The sequence below is a fragment of the Megalobrama amblycephala genome, linkage group LG7, assembly GCF_018812025.1.
Source record: "Megalobrama amblycephala isolate DHTTF-2021 linkage group LG7, ASM1881202v1, whole genome shotgun sequence".
Taxonomy (NCBI): Eukaryota; Metazoa; Chordata; class Actinopteri; order Cypriniformes; family Xenocyprididae; genus Megalobrama; species Megalobrama amblycephala.
In genome coordinates, this window is record NC_063050.1 from 32,601,099 (window position 1) to 32,628,723 (window position 27,625).

Genomic DNA, 27,625 nt, shown 5'->3' on the forward strand with positions numbered 1-27,625 from the left:
ATATAATATAATATAATATAATATAATATAATATAACATAATATAACATAATATAATATAGGAACTATAAAGACAAAAACCATGCAGTGGTGCATGTTTTTCACTTTCTTGTCCAAATTAAAGGTGGCCTAAAACCAGTTTTTACAATATGTAATGTAAGTCTAAGGTGTCTCCTGAATGTGTCTGTGAAGTTTCAGCTCAAAATACCCCATAGATTTTTTTTAATTAATTTTTTTAACTGCCTATTTTGGGGCATAATTAACTATGCACTGATTCAGGCTGCAGCCCCTTTAAAACGCGCGCTCCCTGCCCCCCGAGCTCTCAACTATAATACAGTGCATAAACAAAGTTCACACAGCTAATATAATCCTCAAATGGATCTTTACAATATGTTCGTCATGCATACTGCATGCATGCGTCGGATCATGTGAGTATTGTATTTATTTGGATGTTTACATTTGATTCTGAATGAGTTTGAGGCTGTGCTTCGTGGCTAAAGCTAACATTACACACTGTTGGAGAGATTTATAAAGAATGAAGATGTGTTTATGCATTATACAGACTGAAAGTGTTTAAAAGTGCCATTTAAGTGCCATTTTTCGCTATTGTTCTTGCTTGCTTACCTAGTCTGGTGATTCAGCTGTGCACAGATCCAGACGTTAATACTGGCTGCCCTTGTGTAATGCCTTGAACATGAGCTGGCATATGCAAATATTGGGGGCGTACACATATAATGTTATGTTGAGATTCGCCTGTTTTTCGGAGGTCTTTTAAACAAATGAGATTTACACAAGATGGAGGAAACAATGGTGTTTGAGACTCACTGTATGTCATTTCTATGTACTGTAACTCGTGTTATTCAACTATGCCAAGGTAAATTCAATTTTTGATTCTAGGGCACCTTTAAATAACTGAAAATATAAAACACTCCAACTTTGAGTCTTAAAATAAACTTTTATGTACTCTAGTTTTGATTCTCTTCTGTTTTAATTTGCCGGGGAAGCTAAACTTATTCTCGTCAGAAGTCAAGTCACCTTTATTTATAAAGCGCTTTATACACTACAGATTGTTTTAAAGCAGCTTTACAGTGATAACAAGAAAAATGATTCAATGATGGAAACGGAGTTCATTTTGGCTATACAGCAGCTCTAAAATAAAATAGTGTCATTGTTCAGCTGAAGTCAGTTCAGTGTTGATTCAGTTCAGTTGTAAAGATCATCAATTATTAAAGAAAAGGCTCAGAAACCTGGTTCAGTCATGGGACAAAGTTCTCCTCTGGCCAGTGAACAAACGCAGTTTGATTATCATTCAAGCTGCATCACAAGTCAGAAATCAGATTGTGGAACGGTATAGCATTCAAATATTTCATCCAGTTCCTTTTGCTTGAAGATCGGATTCAACACGGCAGTATGGAGCGAAGCTGGTTATAGGGTCTGTGTGGAGGACCTGTCTGGTCCTTGTGGTCTTTAGAATAGGAATAGAATTAGAATAAGATCTGGGGCAAAAGACGGATGTTTTTGTGCAAAAATCAAAGTGATTGCATCTTAAATACAATTAGGTAGAGATTAGGTAACCCTAATCACCATATAAATATGCAGAACAGATGAACTACCTTAATAGTTTGCCCAATTTGCCTGGAAAACTACAATCAAACCCAAAACAGACACATCATAACTAGTCACAATATTTGAGGCTTCATGTGATTTCTTTTTAATTCTCCTGTGGTTCAGTGACTGATTTATGCCTTTCATTGTTATTTGAGGGGCCATCCACTTTAAAAATGTTTGTTGAAAATGCATTTTCTAATTTCTTCAACAATGACTTTTACACAACAGCAATTAACACAAACCAAACGGATTATGATTCATCTGTAATAACACTGACAAACTTGAATTGTAAATGAAGCCGCACTAGAAGTTTTTGTTGCCCTCATGATTGGGTTGATTAAGCTCTGTGGAGGAGTGTTTGGTCTCCATTCTCTTTTTTCTTCCTTTTTTAATGATCTGACTCAACCACAGCTGGCCTCTCTTGAGTATTTAAACCCCGCCATGTCTCGGCACTGCAGAGCTCTGCTCACACTGTGAATATTCAGTCTATGGAAAGAAAAAGCACTATAGGCTTAACGAGATAGAGAGGGCAATTACGGAGTCTTCACAAGTTGTGAAATTGACTGAATGTGTTTTTAAATAATTGCACTGCCAAGGCTGTTATTGGCTGTGCTGCATTTATTAGTGTCATGTTAATTCCAAAGTCAATGTTGTAATCTGGGCAATTTACCTGAAACCATAAACCCTGACAATACAACATACAATGAGATGCCTGAGCCTATTGCTGCTGGACATTAAACAGGAAGTGTGAGTTCACTGTTTATCTTGGTGGGCTCTAAATCTCATCAGCGCTTGTTTTATGCCTTGGGAATGCTATCATATGACCAGATATCACCTTTTTTCTGTATTCACAATTGTAATTCATCACCATCATGGACTTGTTTGTGTTTAGGGTAAACAAACAACAATTTAAAATACTTTCTCCCTTCTTTTGTTGAACTCTGGTGATGCTTGATAACTTCCGAAGCAAATTGTGATCCATAGTCTGCGTGCCCCTTACTATTTTATAGGAGATATCCCTGTGCATGGAAATAAGATGATAGAGGCTGTGTTTTAGATCACTCTTGTTCACATGAACAAACAAAGAACAATTGTATTAGTATTAACGGACATTAATAAATTCTGCTAATTACTTGTTATTCATGTTAGTTAATGCATTAAAAGGTTAGTTCACCCAAAAATGAAAATTCTGTCATTAATTACTCACCCTCGTGTCATCCCAAACCTGTAAGACCTTCATTCAGAACACAAATTAAGATATTTTTGATAAAATCTGATGGCTCAGTGAGGCCTCCATTGCCAGCAAGATCATTAACACTTTCAGATGCCCAGAAAGCTACTAAAGACATATTTAAAACAGTTCATGTGACTACAGTGGTTCAACCTTAATGTTATGAAGCGACGAGAATACTTTTGTGTAAAAAAAATAATGACTTTATTCAACAATATCTAGTGATGGGCGATTTCAAAACACTGCTTCTTGAAACTTCAAAGCTTTACGAATCTTTTGTTTCGAATCAGTGGTTCAGAACGTGTATCAAACTCCCAAAGTCACGTGATTTCAGTAAACAAAGTGTTTCAAAATTTCAGTGGTTCACCACCGGGGGGCGTGACTTTGGCAGTTCGATACACGCTCCAAACCACTGATTCGAAACAAAAGATTCGTAAAGCTTCAAAGCTTCATGAAGCAGTGTTTTGAAATTGCCCATCACTAGATATTGTTGAATAAAGTCGTTATTTTGTTTTTTGGCGCACAAAAAGTATTCTCGTGGCTTCATAACATTAAGCTTTCTGGGCATCTGAATGTGTTAAAGGGGTGGTTCATTGCAATTTAACTTTTTTAACTTTAGTGTGTAATGTTGTTGCTTGGGCATTAACAGTATCTGCAAAGTTACAGTGCTGAAAGTTCAATGGAGATATTATCTTTTAAAGTTATGGCAGTTTAATACATGGCAGTACATGGCAGTTTAATACAAATGGCACCTCAATGTAATAATATTTTAACATGTTAAGTCAATTTCATAAAATGGACTGAACACAATAATGCAGTCACCTTCATTTAGAGGCGTCTCTCAGCACATAAAGCTGCCTTTAAATTTTTAATCTTTTTTTTACAGTGGCAGTCCAAATATTTTAATTAAAGAGAAACCCATTTTAAGCTCAAAGCAAAAGTCTGCTTTTCACAGTGATGCATTTGTATGCCGGTTGATGTTTTTTTTTTTTTTTTTTTTTTTGCCTTGGGTCAGCTTGGATTAATTAGCTGGATTGTTGGATTGTACACTGAGAAACATTGGATGTTTCTCTCAGTCTAGCTCTCTTCCTGCTGTGCTGCACTATTTGCATTAAGATTAACAACAACAGACCCCCTCAAACTGAATGAACCCCACCACCACCACATTCTGACAATGAAAGAAAAGACTGTTTACTTTCTGCAAATGATGCCAGCCCAGGGGTAATGGTCTAATTCTCCTCTAATGGTTTCAGATAGTGCGCATATCTAATAAGATGAGCTCTGTTATTATACTGTCTGCATTTAAGGACCTAAAACTGAAAGTGCACTTTAGTTTACTTTTTTCTAATTTCAGAGATGAGAATAGCTTTATTTGTTTACGTCTCTCTCTCTCTCTCTCTCTCTCTCTCTCTCTCTCTCTCTCTCTCTCTCTCTCTCTTCCAATCCCCAGATACATGTCTTCTTGACAACCTGTGGGGATGAGTGCATGCTGGATACAAAATGTCTGTTTGCTCATTAGCATGTGTTTCCTGTGTGCTGTATTATTGAGAGGATTCTTCAGATCTGTGCACAATGAAATGAGAATTACAGTCAGCGGGTTCTTCCATTACTTCGAGTGTTTCCATGTTGTTATGCACTGCCTAGTCATTCTATTCACTATGCAATCCCCTGCATTTATAAGTCTGTGCTCTGTTGCAGATCTGCTCTAGTTGCATTGCATCATTCATTTTATAACATGTGAATGGAATATCATTGCAGAGGCCTAGCATGTTCATTTATGTAGTATTATATCTATAAAGAAAAAGTGGTCATATAACAAAACCACACTGCTGTTCAAAAATTTGGGGTCAGTAAGAATTTCAATACTTTTACCCTCTACGGGATGTTGTCATTTAAAAATGACGCTAAGAAAATTTTAAATACTATAAAAAAATTTTAAATGCATTTAAAATCTATAAATAAAATTAAAATCTATTTACCATGTGCTTTACATTTTTTGCAACAAGGAAGTGAAGGAAAAATTAGCACATGTTAGGTCACATGCTGTCAAGGCTCCATACAAGTTCATTTTTAGACTAGAAAAAAATATCATTGTACATCCAAATATGCTTTCTAAAGTTTTTGGTACATTTTCATGCACATTTTGTAAAAGTTGTAACTCAAAGATCAAAAAATATGATAAATGGCAAAGGCCTTTTAGGGGATAAATATTTTCTGTGTAGCTGGCAGTATTGTTCAGGACTACATTTCAGGCAGTGAAGTTGCATCTGAATTTCTTTTCAGATAGTGAAAATGTATTTGAATGTGTGTGAAGTTTCAGACAATGTGCCAAAAATAATTTACCCAAATAGGACAAAGTCAGTTATATGATGCATATATGGGCATACAATACAAAAGCTTATACTGCATCAATGGTCATGCAGTACGAGAACATTTGGAAGCATGTTTTCAGCAGAGAGTTATAAATGTGCAAAACTTGGAATTTCAACTTTATTTCTTATAATTGGAATTGGTTTAAACCTATAGTATGATATATTCAGTGTTGGGGATAACAAGTAATTTGAGTTATGTAATCAGATTACTTTTCAAGTAAGTATTAAAGTAATCCAAGTAATACTTTTTTTCAATTTACAACAAAATATCTAAGTTACTTTTTCAAATAAGTAACACAAGTTACTTTTTCACATTTATTGACTGACAGCTCTCCTGTCCCCATGTTGAGAAATAAAGTGCAGAGGCGTTGTGTGAACATGATGGATATTGTAGTTCTAGATTAAATGTGAACATACATTTACTTATCTCACTTGCATAAAAACATTCAGTATTCCTCAAAATTAAATAAAAAACAGTCAAATGCAAACTCAGAATTTTATGGAAACCTGTAATAATAAACTATATTAAATTTCACAAATATACTTTTCAATATACTTTGTATTTAATCTCACTTTATTAACCAGTGTCTTTGCTGTTGATCTTCAATGATCTAATTCAACCATACTAAGTAAAAATGTCTTTAGATTAGATTTAGAAATAAGAGTGTTGAACTTCTTTCTCCTGTATCCAATTTTTCTTTAATCGACACAGCTGAAAGGTTTGTTTGAGCTGCACCTTCTACTGTACAGGTGTAAATATGCTTTTCCTTCAGCCTGAGGCTTATTCATTTCACTTTTGGTGTGAAATAAACTGTCCCAGCAGGTAACTTTGTCTGATACCATTCCTCCCTGTCCTTCACTGCTATATGGCTATAGGTCCGTCTATGGACACTTGGGGACACTTAATATTCAGCAGTATAATTGTTTTGACTGTACTGACTCTATTTGATGAGACTTGAATTGAGCTGGATGATGACATCACTGTTTTCTGCAGAGCTGCTTTATAGCTGAATTGAACTAATTTGATAATTGATGAACTTTCCACAGTTATTCCACAATTTTTTTATATAAAAAACACGGAGCAGAACTGACTTTTATAAACCATGGCTTTTCCGGTTCTAGAAATCACACTTTCTACCTCATGATCAATGACTTTTCTTACCTATTAGCAGTCACAAAGACCATTTGTGGTATTGTTCATGAGAGTTACACTACCTAGTTCTGCAGATGTTATTTCACAGAGATGAAAGTGTGCACAGCAACAGGGAAAGATTTGTGGTTTGTTACTTAATTTTTTCAGGCTTGTATTCCATGGAGCCATTCCCTTTTAGTATACCCATCTGTTTTCCAAGTCTCTCTGCTTCAATGGCTTCAAGCAGGTTTCTCTGCTAAGTGTTCCTCTAAGATTCCCAAATGTCCTCTTTTCTGATAATGAAGGTGGCAAATTGAACTTGAAATTCTCTAGGATTATCTAGGATTAAAAGGCCAATGCAGTTAGCCTTTAACAGCTCGAGAATCACACAAAAACTTTTCTGTAAAAATACATTAACACTTGTGCTAGAAGTTTGGAAGCATGCTTAAAGATCTGGTAGTTTCTGAGATCCACTAACATCAGCATATTTTCAGAAAGAAAGACAGAAACATTTCTTATTTTCAATATTTCTTTATAAGAAAAAATAAGTGGTGAGTTAACAATAATTGAAGAAAAAAAGGAGAAAATGGGTATATTTGCTAAACATTTGTGTATCTACAGTATATATTTGTAGCTACAGTATCAGTCCCTGATATGAAACTGCAGAAACAGGGATAGTCATATTCATTCTTTCTGTAACAAGGAGAGAATCACACCTGCACCATCTATGGATTGTGGTCCTTCAGTGATGATCGGTTTCCATCAGATTTTCAGCATAGCTCCAAAATTGATCATTTTGTTCAGGCAGTGAAGTTACATATGTGCTTATATATTACATAGGTTTGGCAAACTGTAAGCTAGTGTCACATTTTGAGCCATAACTTGAAATAAAGTTTCAATTGGTTTTCATCCAGCAAGTACATCCTTGGCAGTCTCAGTGCGTAGCCCCATAATTAGCAAATATACTGTCATAACTTTTTTGGTTTACACAGTTGCAATCCCTTTAACAATAATGGAGCAAGACATTGATGTGTGAATTCTCTGTGCAGTTATTTAAATTTCATGTAGGACTGTATTCCACCTCAGCAGTGACAGCAGTGGGATCAGACACTTAGGCTTCATCTGAAATCACATTGAGGAGGTACTTATTTTGAATAAGTAATTACATCACAACCACTAAAAAAGTATGTTCTAATAGTATGAATGTAATCCAGACCTACTACATTGTCATTATCACTTGACCTACCAGCATCAGTTGCATCACTTCACTGCCATTCACAAATCCTCTCCCGTGGCCTCCCGTGTCCATCGTATGCACACTACAGAATCTCACCAAGTCTCACCTACAGAAGTAGGCCATCCGGGTACTTTTTGCTTACTCTTTTATGAGTACTGTGAATTCAGACATACTTCTTTTTTCACCTACTATATAGTATGAAAGTGTGCAATTTCGGATGTAGTCTTTGTCTACAACAGGGGATATTATATTATCAAGTGCTCCTGAAGATCTTAATTAGCTGGTTCAATTGTGTTTGATCAGGGTAGGAGCTGAGCTTTGCAGGTGTAGGTATATTTCTGGGAACAGGATTGGGTCTACAACATGGCTGACACCAAAGGCAAGTCCTCAAAGAAAACAAACACATTGGAATGGTTTCATGTGCTTAATAAACCAGGGTAAAGAAGCACTTCTTGACACACAGGTCCTGACATACTTTTTTTCTTCTACATTTTGGGCCAGTCTATAACTGTGCTTGGGTTTTATTTGTTGGTCTCAATACAATGAAGATGAACTTAAATACAAGAATTAAATGAGACCTGGAGATGCTATGTCAAGTCTGAATGAAGAAAATGTTCTTAGACCCTAAAGAAAAACTGAAACTGTTGCAGCCAGTGAAGGTCTCAAAGATGTGATTTCAGTGACACTAAGGGGCGCTTCACACAGAGTGTGTTCTTGCGTTAAATTCAGCTAGACAGGGGCAACCGAACTGACCTGAAGACTGGTTTATAGCATTCCTGACCAGGCCTGGCACTAGCAACACCAAGGCCATGGGTTTGATTCCCTTGGAATGCACTCAAAAAAGATTATACCTTAAATGCAATGCAAGCTTTGGAAACAGTATCTCCAAAATGCACAAATGTAAATGTTACATTATTTTTTTTTCTACATTGTTCTTAATATAAACCCTCAAAACATATCCTGCCTAAATCCTCAGATTTGTTCTGTTTTAAAACAGTCATAACTTGATGTGGCATATTGAAGGAATAGTTCATCCAAAAATTCTGTCATCATTTACTGACCTTAATGCCAAATATGACTTATTTCTTCTGCAGAAAAAAAAACAAAACAAAAAAACAGCGAGATGTTCTGTAAGGACAAATAACATCTGTCTATCAGATGGACGCAAGACCCTGTCCCTTGTGTGAACAGCCCCTAAGTAGACCTTTGGCTTTGTCAATGTAACACCACATACTTCAAAGTGGTGCAGACGCTTGACAAAATGGAACAAATGCCCATCACAATGAGGTTCCTGGGAGAAAAAACTTCTTTTCTTTTTCTCAATTTATCTTGAATCTACTTTTTCTATAACTGATTGTCAAAAAGTTGTATTCCATACCCAAAGAAGCCACAAACCTTGAGAAGTATGAGGATGGGAGGATTGGTCCTTCCCACATAGTCTGGTTCCAGACAAGAAACCCTCATGTACCCTTGGCTGAGCCTGTAGGGAATTACTGTGTGTGAGAGAATTTGAGCGAAAGGGCATTCCCTCAAGCACGGAGCTTCAATCGCCTTTCATCACAAAGTTTCATTACTGTTCTCTGAGCTCATGCATGATTTAGCCACTGTTCTAACTGATCCTGCTATCAGGACATTGAAAGCCTCTCTTTCTCTGCCTCACTCTTTCTCCTCCTATCTTTGTAGCACTCTCCACACACCAACTGTCTTAGTCTAGATCTCTCCATATTGCATCAGCCATCCCCTCTTCCGCTTCTATGCATTGGACAGAGTGTGGCTGAGCTCTCTAGGGAGAGACATACCCTGGGTAGCCTCATACTTTTGAGTTCGACTTTGATACATCTGTTCATCCATGAAATATTCTATCATGTATTGAGTCCCATTTGGTCAGAGTCCTCACGATATGTTTGTCGGTGCACTTACTTGAGTGTAACCTACATTAGCCTCACCATGCGTAACAGACTATAGGGAAAATGAGAGTTGTAGTAAGTACAGGAGAGAAGTCTCCATGACTCATCTCTCGAGGGGTTTTCTGGGACAACCTCGGATGGCATTGCCATAACAGGGAGTGTGTGCTTTCACTGGCTCATTGAACTCATGCACCTGCAGATAGGATAGTGTAGGGAAGTGTTTCCATGACTAAAGAATTTCAACTGTGGCATTAACTGACAGGCACGTCAAACTGTAGTCTCAATCTTCTCAATGATCTCAACCATTGATTTGGACGGTGACAGTAAAGTGCACTCATCCTGGTCCCAGAGGCTACCGGGACTGGAGTCCCCATCGGTACTCAGGTCGTCATCCTCTTCTTCCTCGTCATCATCATCCACGCAGGAGTCCTCATCGCATGATTCCATGTAGTGCAGACCCAACGCATTAATTCCAGAGTCTTCTGAGCTGGAGGGAGAGGAGCAGTGGTCCATTTTAGGGCCTGAGATCTTCTCGTTTGGTTGGTCGTGTTTAACAGTTGGGCCAGCTTGCCCTCTGTGCTTGTTGGTACGTTGGGGTGCAGGTTGAGATGCCGGCGTTTGGGGTTGGTGTGTGGGATTTGGTGTAGGTGGAGGCGGCCTTTGCACATAACACATCTTACCGTTGATACGTTTGACCATGTAATCATCCACAAAGAGGTCAGAGATGACGCAGAACTTGGGAGACTCTGGGCAGGGTGGAGCCCGGAACTTGGGAGCCGTCCTGAGAAAGCGCTCAGCCAGGGAGATGGACAGGTTCATGGTGTGGCTGTGACCTGAGGGGGCAACTGGAACTGGTGTGCTGGGAAGCTGGCATACACTGGTCATGGGTTGGTAGACGTATTTACCTGCAACGAGAAAAAGAGGAGATTGAACATTTTGCCTTTCGAAAGCAATGAATAACATTCAAAATATATATTCATATGTATTGAATACAACACATGCCCTAAAAAGACACTGATATCCTTGACTGGATGTGAGAGAACTCACTAAAAAATAGATGACGAAAGGTGGGTTTGAGAAAAGTGAGGTTGGGCAAGAATACGTATTTTCTTGCTGAAAACTTAAATTCAAATCCCACTGGAGAGTTGTTATATTCTTGAGCTCATACTGATTTGCCTGCTGTGATAGTGATAGCTGTGATAGATGGTGTTATAAGCTGCTAGATACTCGTACTGTATAACACAGGTTACTAATCTGAAAGTGTTACTCTTTCACAGGACAGAATTGATTCTTGTGCAGCATAGATAGAATGTGGCATATTCTCAACTTTAGAGATCATAGAACAGACATGTATAAGGGAATGCAAGGTTATGCCAAAAGAAATGTATCAGCTTGACATTTTTGTAAATACGACCCCTAAAAATATAAAAATCAGAAATCATAACCTAAGCTAATCACAGAAGATATTCAAGTCATTGCATGAATGAATTGCATTTTGATAATTTAATAGATCTGTAAAACAAATATGAGCATTATTTCATTGACCCACAAATCACAGATTATCTGAAAAAGAAGAACTTGAAGCATTTAATCATGAGTGACAAGAGCAAGTATATATAACACAGATTTTTTTTTTTCTCATTTAACTCCATAGTTTTTGGAGCTTTTATGTGCGGTCAGTCTTAACAGTCTCTGTTATAATTTTTTTTTCTCCTTTAAAAAGCAGTTCCACTGCATTTCCCCAATACAGTGAATGGAGTTTGAGTGTGATGGCTAGGATTTCAAAGGAACTCCCTACAGAGATGGAATGGATTCTTTACTCTGGAACATTCTGAGGCCCAGCTGGCTGTAAGGCTGGAGTAAGAATCATTTCCATCTAATCCAAATCTCTGCTCTTATTTAGAGGTGAAACAAAGATGTGTGGTATCTCAGATATCTGGTTTGAAACAGCATTTCTGTAGCATAACAAGCTTTTATCTGCTCTGTCCCGCTATTTTTGCACCTTCTAGATTTACCATTCATTTTAAACGGAAAAACGTACCTTTGTCAACATTTTTGCAAAACGCAAAGTACATACCAATATGTACATATCACTGCAGTTTCTAACAGAAATGAACACTAGAGGCAGTAAAACAGCAAGCACTTTTAATCGTTTTCACACACAATTATCATTACAGGGCCAGATTATGGATGAATAAAGACTTGTTTTCATGTGGCTCCTTGCACAATAATGTTATGACCTCAAAACACTTTTTACCATAGTGCATGATTTGTAAACGAATATATTTTGGAGTTTGCATACCCAGCTCCATGTGTTCAGTTTTACTGACGTAACAAGCTTGCTCGGTAGCTCAGCTCCCTGACAGCAACATAGTGTCGGCCCAGATCCGACTCACATCTGGTCCGCGTGTAATTCACATGAACCAGATGTGGGCCGGATCTGGGCCATGCTATGTTGCTGTCTGGGCTGGTACAGAATTGTACTTGCTAAGCAAAGAGCTTGGGTACGAATCCTGTGAAAGACTAGTCACGATAAAAGAGCTCAAAGACAAGAGTTCAAAAACGAGCTAAAATGCCATGGTTACGATTACGTTTTTATGTCACATTTGCTTTTGCTAACACTATCGGGTAGGTTTAGGGTTTAGTGTAGGTGTACGATATTAAACGTGATGGAGCATTAAGCTTTTAGCGCCACTCATTTCAATTTCAGAACTGCGGTGATACGTACAAACACCAACGTAATAAATCAATGCAATATACAAGTTCATCTGTTCCGAAAAAAACTAAACACGCTTTTAGCGCCACTCACTGGACATTTCACTTTGAAACTGAAAACACCTAAAATTTCCAACATCATTGGCTGACATAGAATGAGTTCTTATTACAGACATCAGTTGCAGATTAATGTAAAATATTCTGCTTTGCCAAACAAACTACTTTTCTGAAAAACACATTTCTTTATGTCTTTCTGTCTGTCTGTCTTCACACCCAACTTGTAATGTGATTGGAAGGCAATGGGAATCTGAAGATTAGATAAACACTGAATTTTTCATTATGTTTGCCATTCCTCTGCAATGCTTCTTCTTTCAGTCTCTCAGTGCTAGGTCTGCTTTAAATGAAGTCAGCCTAAATGCAGGTCTTATTTTGCAAATTATGAGGACAAGGACTGAGAGGGGTTGTATAGTATATTCAGTATATAATAAAGAGTGTGTTGTTGAAGCCAGTAGCCTTGTGGGCAGTGTACTGACACATGGCGTGTTTGTGCTTCGGGCAACCTGAGTCTGAGTCCTGGCTCGAGGTACTTTCCAATTCTGCTCTCTCTTTCCCACATTGCTTCCTGTCAAGTCTCTACTGTCCTATACAATAAAGGCAAATATACCACAAATAAATTGTTTCAAAAAAAAAAATTGTGTCTAAAGTTTAATAGGACAATAAAAAAATGTACAGGGAACTTGAATGAATCGGAATCATATGAACAGATCATGACATCAATTTCATTCAAAGCATTTGACACAGGGGATCCACTTAAATAAGCTGTCTATATGCCCAGATTTGTCATGTTGGCTGTGGTGGGATGAATGCTAATCTGCTTCGGAGGGAGAAAATAAGACAGAGCAGGCCTACCTCACTGATATTTCAAAACAAATAAAAAATAAATAAATAACTAAAATGGAAAGTAAAAAAGGCTTGTCCCAGTTAACCAGTCAAAAGAGCCAATACCTCTAATCCCACCATTCAGTACAGTCATTGCCATTTTTTTGTGATTGTACTTCTTTCACTTTTTCAACTGCCAAGCTACAGAATTTGAAGAAGGATGAATGTATCTACATAACAATTGCCTCCACATCACTATGGATCTGAAATAACAGTTTTTGCAGTCAAGTGTGAAATGTGCAATGATAGATGCCTTGAGGCCTGTACAAAAACTCTGTCTCTCGTAATAATCACATCAACATCCTGTTGAGAACAAGTATCCTTCAGCCACTGTAATTGTAACCATCACGACTGTCTTTTCAAATTAAGCTTCTAATAAAGAAAGACTTTCTTAGGTACAAAGGGAGCAAAAACATTCCTACTGCCCTTGAAAGGAAAAACCTGTGTATTATAAAAAGTGAGTGTCTATACTGTATTTTGTCTAATCAATTTTTTTTAGGTAGGTAATTTCTATGATGAGATGTCAGATCGACATCGGTTGTGTGTAATGCTAGACCAGCCAAGACTGATCACACTGGTGTGATCGTACGTGTTAAAGGGTTAACAGGAAAGACATGTTTATTGAACACAGCACAATTTTGCAGCTGATTAAAGTTTGCTAATGAATATGGAAATATGTAAAACTTTATTGAGATTTTTTTTTTTTTTTGTTAATTTAGTTTTTAACCTTTTTTGGCAATCTGTTGGCAACGCAAATTGCTTGTTAGACAAGCAAATCGTTTGACGCTACTCATTACTAGTCATAACTATCCTGCTAAATCAGCTCAGTATTTGGGTCATTCTGCACATGACAGATAACAATGTATTACTAAAGCCTGATGCAACTATATATTACAGTATGTTAAAAATCATTACACCATTACAAATCATTGACCGTAAGTCCACGGATGGGTTAGCAGCCTGTGCTAAGTGCTAGGAGGGGAGCACTGTACCTAATTGAACCATTTACACTTCCATAGAAAGATTCAGAGCTGCGGTTACCAGTATCCATCCTCATGTTTCATTTATACTTGATGAAATGATGAAAGCTAATGAAACTGGATACAACACTTTTGGAGATTTTATACTTGGTATGTATAAATAAGTGGGATTTGAGTGATCCAGCAAGTATTGCATTGAGTTTTATCAGTGAAGAATCAGTAAAAGTCGACTTTAAAAACTTCTGCTGACTGTGTACCACAAAATGTGCATGTCTACAGATAAGAACTAATGACCGTTCGTCTTTTTGGCTTCGATTTCTTTTGGCCATACAAATATTGTGAAAACAAAGCCTGATGTACAATCAGGGTTTATGGGCGGATGTGACCAGGACTTGCCATATCCTGTTTTACACACATGCAGTCTGAGCTATCAGAAATGAAAACTTCAGACTATAAACTTCAATCTGATTCAGTCGAGTCGCAGTTACTTTTGAAATAAAATTATATAATGCAAATCAGCAACTTCTAAACATTGTTCATGCATTAGGTGAACTACCTATTAATTGCAAACCAATAACGTGAACTTTTGTCTGTCTAGTGTCTGGACTTACGATAGCAACCTGTATCGTAACAACTGTTCACCAGAGGAGAACTGGCCCCCCGACTAAGCCTGATTTCTTCATTTTAACACCTATTTGCCACCTGTTTGCACTTAGTTGGGGACACTTGACATTTAACTTGACATTTGATATTCAACAGTGCTTTGATCTGCCTGCATTGACACTATTCTTTAAGAGCTGCTGTGCAGCCAAAATTATATACCAGTTATCACTGTAAAGTTGCTTTGACACAATTTGCATTGTAAAAAGCGCTATATAAATAAAGGTGACTTGACTTAACTTGACTCTAGTGTCTACAATATTTTAGAGTATGTTTTTATTGTAATTACTGTATTCTTATATGTGCTTATATGTGCTTTTATTCTTATTTTGTGCTGATATTGTTGGTTAATCACCGGCAAAACTTAGTTGGTGAAGCTGATCAAACAACATAATGATTTTGATGTTTCATTAAGGAAGTCTTTCTGGTTAAGGTAGTTAAGCTAGTTAAAAACAGAACAAAGGTAAGGTCGATGACCAATTATGGTGGTCTTTCTCAACAGGTTTTAAAGATTCAGTGTATAGTGCTAAAGTATTACTTTTCACACAAACAAAAAGTAGGACCTCTACTAGGACCCCAACAATCAAAATACCTTACTTTTTGTTCCACAGAGAAAGGAAATGTATACAGATTTGGAATAAGGGTGAGTAAATTCTGCTGTGAACAGACATGGTCCCCATGAACTGCCATTGTACGAAAAAAAGTTGTGCAATGATTCTTAAAATATCCTATTTTTGTGTTCCCCAGAAAAAGAAAAAAAACATATTGGAAAGCCATAACAGTGATAAAATAATGTTCTGTCTGGATGTACACACTTAAAACTCTTTTCACTGTAATAGCTCTACTCTCTCTCTCTCTCTCTCTCTCTCTCTCTGCAGTGTATACTTCATTTAAATGGTGAGTAGCTGCTATCACAAAGACAAAAGTCTGGAGGCGCATTTACAAAAAATATAGCACAGACTGTCACGAACAACCTGGTGAGTGTAGCTGCCTTTTCAGACTGTGTGAAATACACATTTTGATAAAAGGTTGAGAGAGAACCCTAATTAGAAAAGTGAAGTCACAGATGAGAGGAGATGAGTCCTACACTCCTACATATCTCTCTGTCCTGATCGTCTGTAATTACACATTGGACTGGTCTCATAGAAGTGCGAAGGTGGGCTGAATGAAGACTGATGATGAAGGCCTTGAAAATCCCTTAGTGTGAATCATTCATCAGGATTAGACAGGCAAGGCCATGTTCACGCTTAGGCCTCAGCTCAACTCAGGTAGAACTCTCCCTCTCTGTCTGTGTGTTTGATAGGTTTACTAGCCAGTCCAGGCTGGCTTCAAGAACAGCATCATCTCATGCCGTGCTTATAAGATGTTACATTGAGTCTATCCAAAAATTATTGTGAAATACTTTAAAGGGGTCCTAGTGGTTAACTTACAGCTTACACCGTATGTGCTGAGGGGCCTGGGGCCCCTAGTGATGATCTTACACTATATATAGGCTGATGACCCTAGGAACTCTAGTAATAACTTTCACTGTTAAGTGCTGAGGGCCTTGGGAACTGGCTAGAGTACAATGTGCTAAGGGGCCTGAGGCCCCTAGTAATCAGCTTACACTGTTACCCCTTTTCCACCAGAATGGTTCATGTTCTGGAGCCAGAGCCTGTTCTCGGCCAGGCGGACTGGAGACTGTCGTGAACCGGACGCGTGTTTCCACAGACTTGAGGAGCAAACAGTGGCGTAACTCTACTATGTGTTGTTTACCTGCCTATAACCAGTCAAACATTGTCAAAAGTACCAACCGCGATACTGAAATTGTACTGAAATTTTCAAAATGTGATGCTTTGAGCGCTGTTGATTGGAAATTGTGTTCACGCGCTCATCAGACATGTCTGTGATTGGCTACAATGATCAACGCTTCAAAAACATGTTGTAAATAGACATCAATGATGCTCTTCACCAAGCACTTATACAGATACACGCGGGACGGGAGCGTTTGAAAGCAGGCGTCTATCAGCGGACCAGTCCGCTGATAGATGCCTGCTTTCAAATGCTCCTGCTTTCAAATCCAAACACTTCTGTGTGCTTTCAAACGCTCCATGCGTTGATCATTGTACCCAATCACAGATATAGAGGGTATGCACGTGACGTCACCACCGGCCGTTATGACTGCGGTTACGCCCACTGAGTGGCAGCATTGGTTTTCAGCATGAATGCTGCGAAAGACACACAAAACACATTCAAAACGGGAAAGAGCTTTGACTGTACAAATCGATTTGACAAAAATCTGAGGTATACAGGCTGCTGCAAGCTACAGAAAAGAGAAGAAAATGGATTGCTGCAATTCACAGAAACAACTGAACTCCAGGCAGAGAAACGTGGATTAGCAGTTATTTTGTGTCAAAATGTTGAATTTTGGGGTAAAATACTATCCTATATATTGTATTGTTATATCAACTCATCAATTAAACATTTACCATCTTATATTCTGCATAATTGGGTGTTTTTAACCCTTAAATGCATACCTCGGGTCTTTTTATATCAGGACTTCATTCACTACCCTCCTCCTCATCCATTTTTTAAAGTTAGACATCAACCTTCTTGGTATTCCTCAATCAATTCATTATAAAGAATATAACAAGAAAAAAATCATAAAATTATAAAAGAATGCCTATTTTTGTATTCATTTTTTGTAAAAATTGTATAGGGTCGCTAACGACCCGAGGTGTGTATGAGTGTACGTATATTTTTTCTGCACAACAATAATTGAATCTTAGATGACGGAATAAGTGCAATTCACCTTTATTCCACAAGGTGGCAATGTCGGATACACAATGCTGAGGTGATGACTCATTTAGACAGAAAACGAAATAATAAGAAAAACATGAAATGATTTAGCGATTTACTGCAGAGCAAGTACTGAACGCAATGAAATATGACTGTAACTGTTATTTGATTGATCTGGTGAAGCTGTTAGTGATCGAAATATTGATTCTGAAGATGTTGAAAATTATATAGTTTTGAGAATACGTTTGAGATCGCGAATGGGCTCATATTCGTGACCTCAAACATAAAACTAGCCTATTATTTGCTGAATTTACTGGGAAATGAGCTCTGACAAGGACAGTGATGATGGCATAAAACATCTGCTCAAACGGAGCCCTTTCAAGCTCCAAAAGGTAACAAAATATGCTTTATTTTATTCTTCTGTAATTGTTACTCTTATATCAGAGGAGTTGTATATTATCGCGACAGGTAGAGATCCTTCAGTGTTAGATATAGATCCGGGTCGATAAATACCCGAATATGTAAGAATGATTGGCGAAACAGTCATGCATTTGAGGGTTAAACACTGACAAAAACTATACAAGTTTTAGGGCTGGACGATGTGACGATAAATATAACATTGCTATAAGTGATCACTTGGATTTAGACCTAGGCTACCTATATTATATTTATATAACGCGTTCACAGGCAGATTTGCTTTATGTGTTTCCCCGGCGTCGAAATCAGGCACATATAAATGTCAAGAAACACGATTTCTGGCTGCATGTCAATATCCATGGATTAGGGTTCTTTGAAAAGTTGTAAGGAACACTATCAATCATTTGTTTTACTCGTGTTTTCACAGTTTCCCTTTTTAAATCCAGTCATACAGCAGGCTCTTTTGCCACTCAGTTCAGCTGTTCCGGCGGGAAAGTGACGTCAATGCATACCCTCTATATCTGATGAGTGTGTGAACACAAAGGCCAATTAGAGGTGTTTACGAACCAGCTCAAAGCCTCACATTTTTAAAATTTCAGTACTTCTGTTTTGATGTTCACAGTACAGGAGTGATTCTACTCTCATCTGTCCTTTTCGGAGATGAACTGAAACCGTTTATTCACTCGCACACTGGGTCTCCCTCGCGCACAGTCTCCCTCGAGTTTTATTTAGATGTAAAGAGCAATGTAGTGCAACGTTATTACATTGTTCAACGAGATGGCACCAGTATTTCTCTGCCCCCAAATCCCCAGCTCCGTTCGCGACCAACAAGTTTTGAGGGCCGGAACTGAACTGATCTTTCTGGCCTGGAACCCCATTTTCTGTAGTGGAAATGCGCGGAACGGTTCGAGAACAGACAAAGGCTGGGAATTGTAACTGTGGGAAGACTGTAACTGTGTGGGTGGAAAAGGGGTATGTACTGTATGTGCTGAAGGTTCTGTAGCCCCTATTGAAAGGCCTTACACTTTATCCATTCAAGTGCTTTTCTATTTTACTTTTATTATACAGTAGTTTTATTAATATTAGCTTTCATTTTTATATGTTTGGTTTTTCAATTAATATTTATGTTATACTTCATTTCAGCATTATTTCAACTAACAGCAATGCTCTCAATAGTTGGCTGGGAGGACCCCAGTGCATGACACCTAAACTCATCCATCCATCCAGAGAAAGATGACATATTATTACTGTCATTAAACAAGGCTAACTCACAGTACTGATGTGCTATGGCCTGCCCTACAGCCCACTGAGAGAAACTTAGCACTCTCACCTTCTTTTTCATCAGAGCTTGACAACTGCAGAAAAGCACTGCAACGCCCAGAACACCAACATACTAGGGCCTCTGGACTGAAGCATATCATTATGTTTTTTGCACTTTGGAGGGATGTCATTCATATTAAATCTCAGAGACATCTGGTGGCTGCAAAACAACAATTTTAACAAACAGAAATAAAATTCCACTAAAAATCTAACCACACACAGCTGATTCAGTGAACTTATAAAAGCATCCTATATGTTTTGAAGTCCCCGAACGGCATATCTTTCTGCTAAACCTTTAGGGAGGTAAACAATAACAACGCCTGCTGTGTTTACATGATGCACCCAAATAGCAAAGACAAATAAAAGACAGAAAAAGGGGAATACGAGAGCAGAAAACATCAGAATTCCCCAGGGTTTGCAGAGAACTCCTCTAAAAGATTTATCTCAAAGGACAAAGCCAATCTGTATTCAGTTATTCACTCCTGCAAGTGTGTAAAAATACATTTCTAACTGCCTCTGGGCTTTATACTGTACAATGACTTCTTGTCACCATGTGAGACTAACAGACAGTGGTATTGTACAGTATCTTGGGATCAGTTTTTGCATAGCTGATTTTTTTTAAGGTCTCTACAGCATTAAATATATTTCTCCTGAATTTTGCTAATACACAGAATATCTGTTTAAATATACAGAATGTATTACAGTACGTGACTACAGAATTCTGATGGGTCAATATCTGTATTCTGAAATCAAATATATTTTTGTACAATGAAATGTAAAATGTATAAAATCTGTATAAGAAATTTGTTCCTGGTATCTTCTATACTGTAGGACTGCATTTTCATGTCTCCTATAGTCTTTCCTGTGGTCTTTTTCTTTTCTCATAAATTTTTTTTTAAACTTAAATCAGTAGTTCATGTCCATGTATTTGTTTGTTTATTTATTTATTTATTCATTCATTATTCAGTTTGCAAGTAGCAAAAATGAAATATTCAGACGGCCATTATCACGAAATATACCCTCTTAAGACCTGATGCCTGCGGTTTATTTTGGGATAATGGCCAGCTGATTGCACACTATCCCTCATCATGCAAAGAATTAATACCTTTCTCCTGATGTCTCACTGTGTCTTCTAATTATCATTAAACTGACCTAATCAGTGTTTTTTAGCTGAGCACCTGACAGAGTTTCTGTATAATACTGGTATTAACTTTGTTGGGTCATGAACGAAGACACAACTCATGCAATTCAGCTCACAAGTAGGACAAATGTCAGTCAAGCTCCCGGGAGGATCCTTGTCGTTCCATTTTAAACAGCACTGGTTCCGCCTGAGAGCCTGCGCTGCACTGCACGAAGTATCAAATTATTATTTAGCATGTTTACATAATGCTCATAGTGTTGCAAACATAAACATCCTCCCTCTAATGAGAACAGATAATGGCTTAATTACTGTGACAACTGAACTTTACAGTTATGCTGTGTGGGTGTGTCTGGGACTTAGCTTTGCCACTAATGCAATCATTCCTGTAATGGCCACACCCTACAGGATGTTGAATTGGAATGGCAGCACAAAATTACACATTCTTCTTTTTTTCAGCATATTTATCTCTTTACATTTGAATCCCTCTTAATTCTATTTCCTTACATTTAAAGGGTTAGTTGACCCAAAAATGAAAATTCTGTCATTAATTACTCACCCTCATGTCGTTCCAAACCCGTAAGACTTTCGTTCATCTTCGGAACACAAATGAAGATTTTTTTGATGAAAACTAAGAGCTTTCTGTCCCTCCACAGATTCATAAAGAGATTGTAAAACTAATCCATATGAATTGAGAGGTTTAGTCCAAATTTTCTGAAGAGGCTCGATCGCTTTATACGATGAAAAGGTTTAATTTAGGCTTTTACTCACATATAAACATTCATCAGCGAACATAAACAAAAGCTTAACTGAACCTGCTTGATGCGCGAGAACAAACCTCTTGCGGAAGCTCAAATGTGCTGCGTAACACGAGAATGAACCTCATTGGTTCTCGCACACCAAGCAAACATGCTTGAGCTTCTGTTTACCACAACTGATATGTGAGTTGATGAATGAATGTTTATATGTGAATAAAAGCCTAAATTCAATCTGTTCATGATATGAAACGATCGAGTCTCTTCAGAAAATTTGGACTAAACCACTCAATTCATATGGAGTAGTTTTCTGTTGCCTGGCAAGTCCAGAATGATATATCTTCTACTACTACTACTCTCTGTCGCGCCTCAAGTCAACTCCAAACTGTACCGTGCAATCAGATTCGTTTATTTCAGTGACGCAAACAGCGTCACTCTAGTTCGGGCGAAAGTCCCTTCAATATCAACAAAGATTGCGCACGGGAGACCCGAGAGTTTGTTCTATTCAGCCGTGAATTCAGTTTTAAATGACCAAAAACACATTAATTATTTACCTTTCACTGTTGACTCTCTTGTCGCTTTGCTAACGTCATATACGCCCTTCTCTGAATGGTTTACTCCGCTTCCTGTTTGCTCGGATTTGCTCCGCCCTAGAAATCGAATTGATTCAATGGCCGACCAGACTCATCCGCTGGTACAGTGGTGAGGCTGGATTTTCCAGGCAAAGTTTTCTGATCTCTTTATGAAATTTTTAAAGAGTCAAAGTGTCAGTTGTGAAGGCTGCCTATGGAGGGACAGAAAGCTCTCAGATTTCATCAAAAATATCTTAATTTGTGTTCTGAAGATGAACGAAAGTCTTACAGGTTTGGAACGACATGAGGGTGAGTAATTAATGACACAATTTTAATTTTTGGGTCAACTAACCCTTTAAACTGCATTTCTCCTGTTGGTGCATCAATTCAAATTCAGGAATTTAATCGCAATTTAACTGGCATTCTCAATTTAGTTTTGAATGGTGGGTGAGACTGATGTTGTACTTTGTCATTTTATATTAAGTGAGGCTAAAAGCTCAAAGACTTGACCACTATCATTTTTTTTCTGAAAGAGAAAGGTTGAACTTTAAAAAAGCAAAACCAAAGCTGAGACCTTAAAGCTTGGAATAAATTGTGCTGACCTTTTAAAGCTGAGATAAAAAAGGCCAACTTAGCAACAAGGCCAGTCTAGCGCTTGACCTATGACAGAGCTATGTGAACTTCCTGTCATATCCTGATTAATTTCCTTTTCAACTTGTCAGTCAGAAAAGAAGCAAAACTGTTGAATGTATTTATTTCAGAGCTCCAAGACACAGATACCTAAAGCGTTTACGTAGCTAATCGAAAAAACTAAGTCAGGTACATACGATTTTTGACAGTTCTCCTCCCTCGGTTTTAAAACTAGGAAGGAGTTAGTGAAGTCAAGATGTGAGGTTTGACTCAAACACGCAGTTTAGCCAAGAATGGTTTTGCTTGACTGTGGACACTGGCTTCACAGAACCTCTCTTTCATAATTAGTCAGAATGATGTTGTGTCAATCTTAAACAGGAAGCGAGACTTAAGAATCAGACAGTCTGTTGGCAGAAACACTGTTCTGATGCAACTGCACATCGGAACCCACAAAAACTTAGCAACCTCAATTGCCCAGAAGAATACGAATTTTCACTAAGTGTTAAAAAAGCTCACACTGATTTTTCCTCTTTCTTTCTCTCCCTCTCTCTTACAGACAGACATACACACACACACACACACACACATTTGGAGATAATTATTTCACAGAGAGGTTGAAGGAATCTAAAGAATCTGCACCCTCCTTCACAGTCACATGACATTTGTTTGCCTCACAATGACTGCCATTTTTATCAGACACCCCTGACACCAGAAATGGCCTGATCCTATCACTGCCTTATAAAGACATCCCGGTGCTCAGCTGTACTACTCTATTGCCTTCCTCTATAATGCACATTCATTATAGTCATGCCAGAGTACAATCTTAGCAAGTTTCACTTCAGTTGTAAAGTCCCTATGAGTCTTCTTTAGATACTGTAGTGGATCTTTCTCAAAAATCTTGACCGTCTGGTGAAGTTTTGCTTTGAGTTTTGGTCTCATTATTATGGCTTTATTTCATGAATTAAGCAAGTGTTGTAACATCTCTATAACCAGTGACAAATTTTAATAAAATATTGCTTTAAGAATGTCTGACTGAAATTAAATCAATATATTATACCATTAAATATTTTGTAAATAAAACAAATTACACAAAATGTCATACATACATTAAACAATATAACTTGCTAGACCTTGCACTGCTGGAAAAAATGAGCAATAAATTTATTTAATATCTGTAAATGTCATTGAAATGTCAATTATTCCAGATGAAGGCGACAAAGGGATTTTCGGGCACCTTGCAAATTATTGTTTTTTTCTTTTAAACAAATGTGCAAAACATTAGAATCAAACCATTGCATACTATTTAAAACAATGTTAGGTTATATAATGATAGTAGGGTTATATAATGATATTGATTTCTTGAATTTGAATTCTTGATTTCTTTTTCATGGCTGAAATCTCAAGGAACAGGTTTGTCATCGTATTTTGAGAAAGATCCAGGTGTCTCTTTGAATTAGCTGTAAGTCAAGTTACTGAAAATGTATAATGCCTTATACTGTATTCCACATTAAGCAGTTCAGAGCTGGACAATGAAATTGTATGTGAGTAGGCCTACTGTATGTGAAGACCTCGGTATAAAAAATAGAGAAAGAAAGAAAGAAAGAAAGAAAGAAAGAAAGAAAGAAAGAAAGAAAGAAAGAAAGAAAGAAAGAAAGAAACAGCTCCCTCAAATGGTAGTATAATGTGCATCTGATCATGGTTAATCTCCAGAAATTGATGTCTAACAATAAATAAAGTTGTCGATTACTAATATGGCAGGCGGTGCTGTGTAGGGGTAAACGTGATTTCACCAAGTACAACATGTTCCTGGATCAACATCTTTGTTGATTCTGGAACAACATTCCATTCAACCAATCAAATTTGAGGGACAAGTTTACCATTTATGTCAAGTTTAGGCTTACAACCTGGGTTAGGTGCTTCCACAACAGTGTTATTCAACTATCATTTCCCTCTGATTTTAGGGATAAGTTATGGGTAGGGTTAGGTTTAGGGGTTGGGAAAAGGTTAGGACTAAATTTTTGGATAGGAATGTTGTTCCAGGATCAACAGAATATGTTGATCCAGGAACATGTCTTACTTGGCAAAATCACAGTGATTTTGGTATTTTTTTTTTATATTTCTCTTTTTTTTCTTATTTATTTATTTATTTATTTTTGTCATGAAAATCATAAAGACCCGATGTATTTCCGTTTAGGCTACTTCTATTATCTAAAGGTAAAAGTGATTTAATCGATTTTTAAAATATTGCTTAGAAGAGCAGAAACTAGATACACATTCACAACCAGTGGTGGTACTGTACGTCATATCTAAGATGTCTATGCATCATTTATCGACTTGTTTAATATTTCATAAGTGACACAAACGCAAGATTCTCCATCCCTCTGAGATATGCGATAAGCATTACGGTCTTGACCGAAATACAAAATACATAGTTCCTACCAGATTAATGACTTTTTTATGTATGATTAGCGAAATACCTAGATATATGCTTTTTATTATTGTTGATTACTGATTATTTTGATTATTTCACAGCAGGCCTACAGTAAATTTACATTTTAACGAAGGCTACATTTTTAAAACCAAATGTTCCAGTCGCAACAGTTTTGACTAGCTACAAATGCTTGTCTTATAATTTATATGCATCTAACTACAGCTGAAAGACAAATAATTACAATAGCCTACATTCTTAATAATAAAGGTTCCAAAAGGGATTTTTCACTCAGTGACGCCATAGAAGAACTATTTTAAGTTCCCCAAGGAGAATTTTCGTTTTTCTTAGTGTGAAAAACATTTTAATAATTCCACTGTAAAGAACCTTGTGGAAGGTTCAACGGATGTTAAAGGTTCTTCACGGAACCATCAATGCCATATGAAGAACCTTTATTTTTATAGTGCATAGCCTATTTAGAACATTTGACAGAATATAGTTATAACAGCTGGAAGACCTTCAGTCGTAGGCCTAACCCTTAAAAATGAACTAAAGAAACTCTTATCTGACGTCAGCGTTCGTGAACTCTGAAGGGAAATGGGAACAAAAGAATTTCCCTGAGACTGTGCAGGAAAGCTTTGTTTTATTGCAAACCAGAGGTGCTGTGAACGGGGAGATATTATGTTTAGAAAGCTTGCGATTTGTCATTTACACTAAAACATTTTTCAACATAACCTCTTTTATAGCCTACTTGCCAAACTGAGCGCTGACCTATTAAACTCCTCTTTGTGGGTGATAGTTTTAAGTCTTGAGGCATTTCGATCGGATCATCCAGTGGATAAGCCTACTGTTTTTTCTGAGCAACTGATAGTACCTATCTATCCACGTCTCAACGATGCTGGATGCGTGTACTTACAGTGGCACCAACCCAGATGACAGCACCAGTGCAGCTTGAAACACTTCCCGTGGCTGTGTGTGGCGCAGATGGATAGTCCATCGCAGGGCAGAAAGTCCGGTCGCCCTGCGCAACTCCTGGCTAGAGCCTGAGCTTCATCTAACTTCTCACTCTTCTGTCCGCCCGAAGCGGCCATCGCGCACGAATCACACCGACAAAACCCTCATCAGCACCGTGCGCTCGGAGAAGATCAGATGCGCTCAGCGTCGCCTGTTTTCAGTTCGAAAATAAATGAACAAAAGTGGAGATACGCCCAAGACTTCGGCTACCCAAGTTCCACTTCTAACTCTTATCCAAAAACATCTTGTTTCCGCTCGATTCCCCTTTTTTTTAAAAATAATGTTGCATATAAGATCGACGTGTCCGTATAAACAGCTTCAGATCGGCACGGAGACTGATGCTTATTGTCGAAGACGGATTTTCCGTTTCGCTCCTGCGCCGTTGATCCCCGCCTCTTACTACATCTCTCTCTTTCTCTCTCTCTCTCTCTCTCTCTCTCTCTCTCTCTCTCTCTCTCTCTCTCTCTCTCTCTCTCTCTCTGTGTATGTTATGAATTCATGCGCGCATTTCCTCGTCTTGACTGTATGTGAAATAATCACGATTATCTATAAAACAGTCGTCAAGCTACCATTTAGACTCTAAATTTTAGAGTTCCTCAGACCCTTGAGTTTTCAGAAGAACTTAAAAAATGGAACCCATAATTTCCTGCGAGAACTTAAGCAGCCAATAGTTTATAATCAAAACGAAAAGTTTTGACTTTTGAGGCACTTGAAATATTAGTATTGGTGATAAGTTCCTTAAAGTAAAAAGAGTTTTTTGACCATCTATTATTGCGCTGTTGTCGAATCCTAGGCAAAGTGTGATCCGATACCAGTCATCTATGAGAAAATATTGGTAAAATTGTCTTTTTTTAAAAATGGTTTGTATATTGTAGCCTATGTTTCTTTTCTAATGGACCTTGAGTCTGGAAATAAAAGTTGAATAAATGAATGAAGTAGGCCTGTGGTCTAGTCTGAATTATACGATACCTATTACTATACTATGATATAGTACAGGGGTGTCCAATCCTGCTCCTGCGGGCTACTGTCTGGCAGAGTTCAGCTCCAACCCCAATTAAACACACCTGAACCAGATAATTAAGGTCTTAAGCATACTAGAGCCAAAGCTCCTGGAAGGCAAGCCTGCAACCTTTAGCCAAAAAAGCATAACGGCTAATGCTAACACTCCAGCTGTGGCGGTACGCATGGGTGGTACTGGCGGTATGCAGGAAAGGAAAGCAGAGGCCATTACATGGTATGAGAGGTGCCGAACATGATTAAGTTAGCCGTTACGCTTTCTCTATTGGTAAGAGATACAGACCCTCTCATCTCCTATAATATACAATCTCTGCTAGAACCTTCTAGGCATGTTTTTTTGCTAAAGTTGGATCGAGCTAAACTCTGCAAGACAGTGGCCCTCCAGGACTGAGTTGGATACCCCTGATATAGTACTTCATCTATATATAGGCTACTGTTTTATGAATACTGTGCATTCAGGCAACCTGCTCCTTTTTGTTGTAGGCCTACTGCTATTTGTATGGACTGTACAATGGAATGTAGGCCTATGTATTCAAACCCGGAGCTGAACTGAACTGTCAGATAAAGTCAATTTAGGTAAAGGCAGATACTGAAAGCCTTCTTTTTCTTATTATTAAAATAAGCCAACATTTTTTTTTTTTTTTTTCAAAATCTAGATCTAGAGAAAATTTTAGAAGGTTTTCAGACTTTGGCTGTGGAGATGAAAATGTTCAGCTTTCAAAGAGAACCTAACAACAGTCATAGAGGGCATCCATCCTCAAAGTGTTCAGTTTTCA

The 27,625-nt window shown here is 37.8% G+C and overlaps 1 protein-coding gene across 2 annotated transcripts; it reads right to left on the reverse strand.

Moving 5' to 3' along the window:
- Positions 1-6,857: 6,857 nt before the first annotated feature.
- Positions 6,858-26,244, reverse strand: lg7h3orf70 (linkage group 7 C3orf70 homolog). Of its 2 annotated transcripts, XR_007185821.1 has the most exons (3): positions 25,735-26,244; positions 7,589-10,391; positions 6,858-7,464 (listed from the first exon to the last, which is right to left on the reverse strand). XR_007185821.1 is itself a non-coding variant. In XM_048197109.1 (2 exons), the coding sequence occupies exons 1-2, from the start codon at positions 25,907-25,909 to the stop codon at positions 9,754-9,756; spliced, it is 813 nt and encodes a 270-aa protein (XP_048053066.1). In that variant the 5' UTR covers positions 25,910-26,244; the 3' UTR covers positions 6,858-9,753. The 2 variants fall into 2 exon arrangements, 1 of the variants encoding a protein (XP_048053066.1); XM_048197109.1 differs by having other exon boundaries at positions 6,858-10,391.
- Positions 26,245-27,625: the final 1,381 nt, after the last annotated feature.

Coding starts and splice junctions, on each gene's coding strand:
- lg7h3orf70 (XM_048197109.1), bottom strand. CDS start 25,909: ATGGCCGCTTCGGGCGGACAGAAGAGTGAGAAGTTAGATGAAGCTCAG. Junction 10,392..25,734: donor TCATCTGGGTTGGTGCCACT/GTAAGTACACGC, acceptor TTCTCGTTGCAG/GTAAATACGTCTACCAACCC.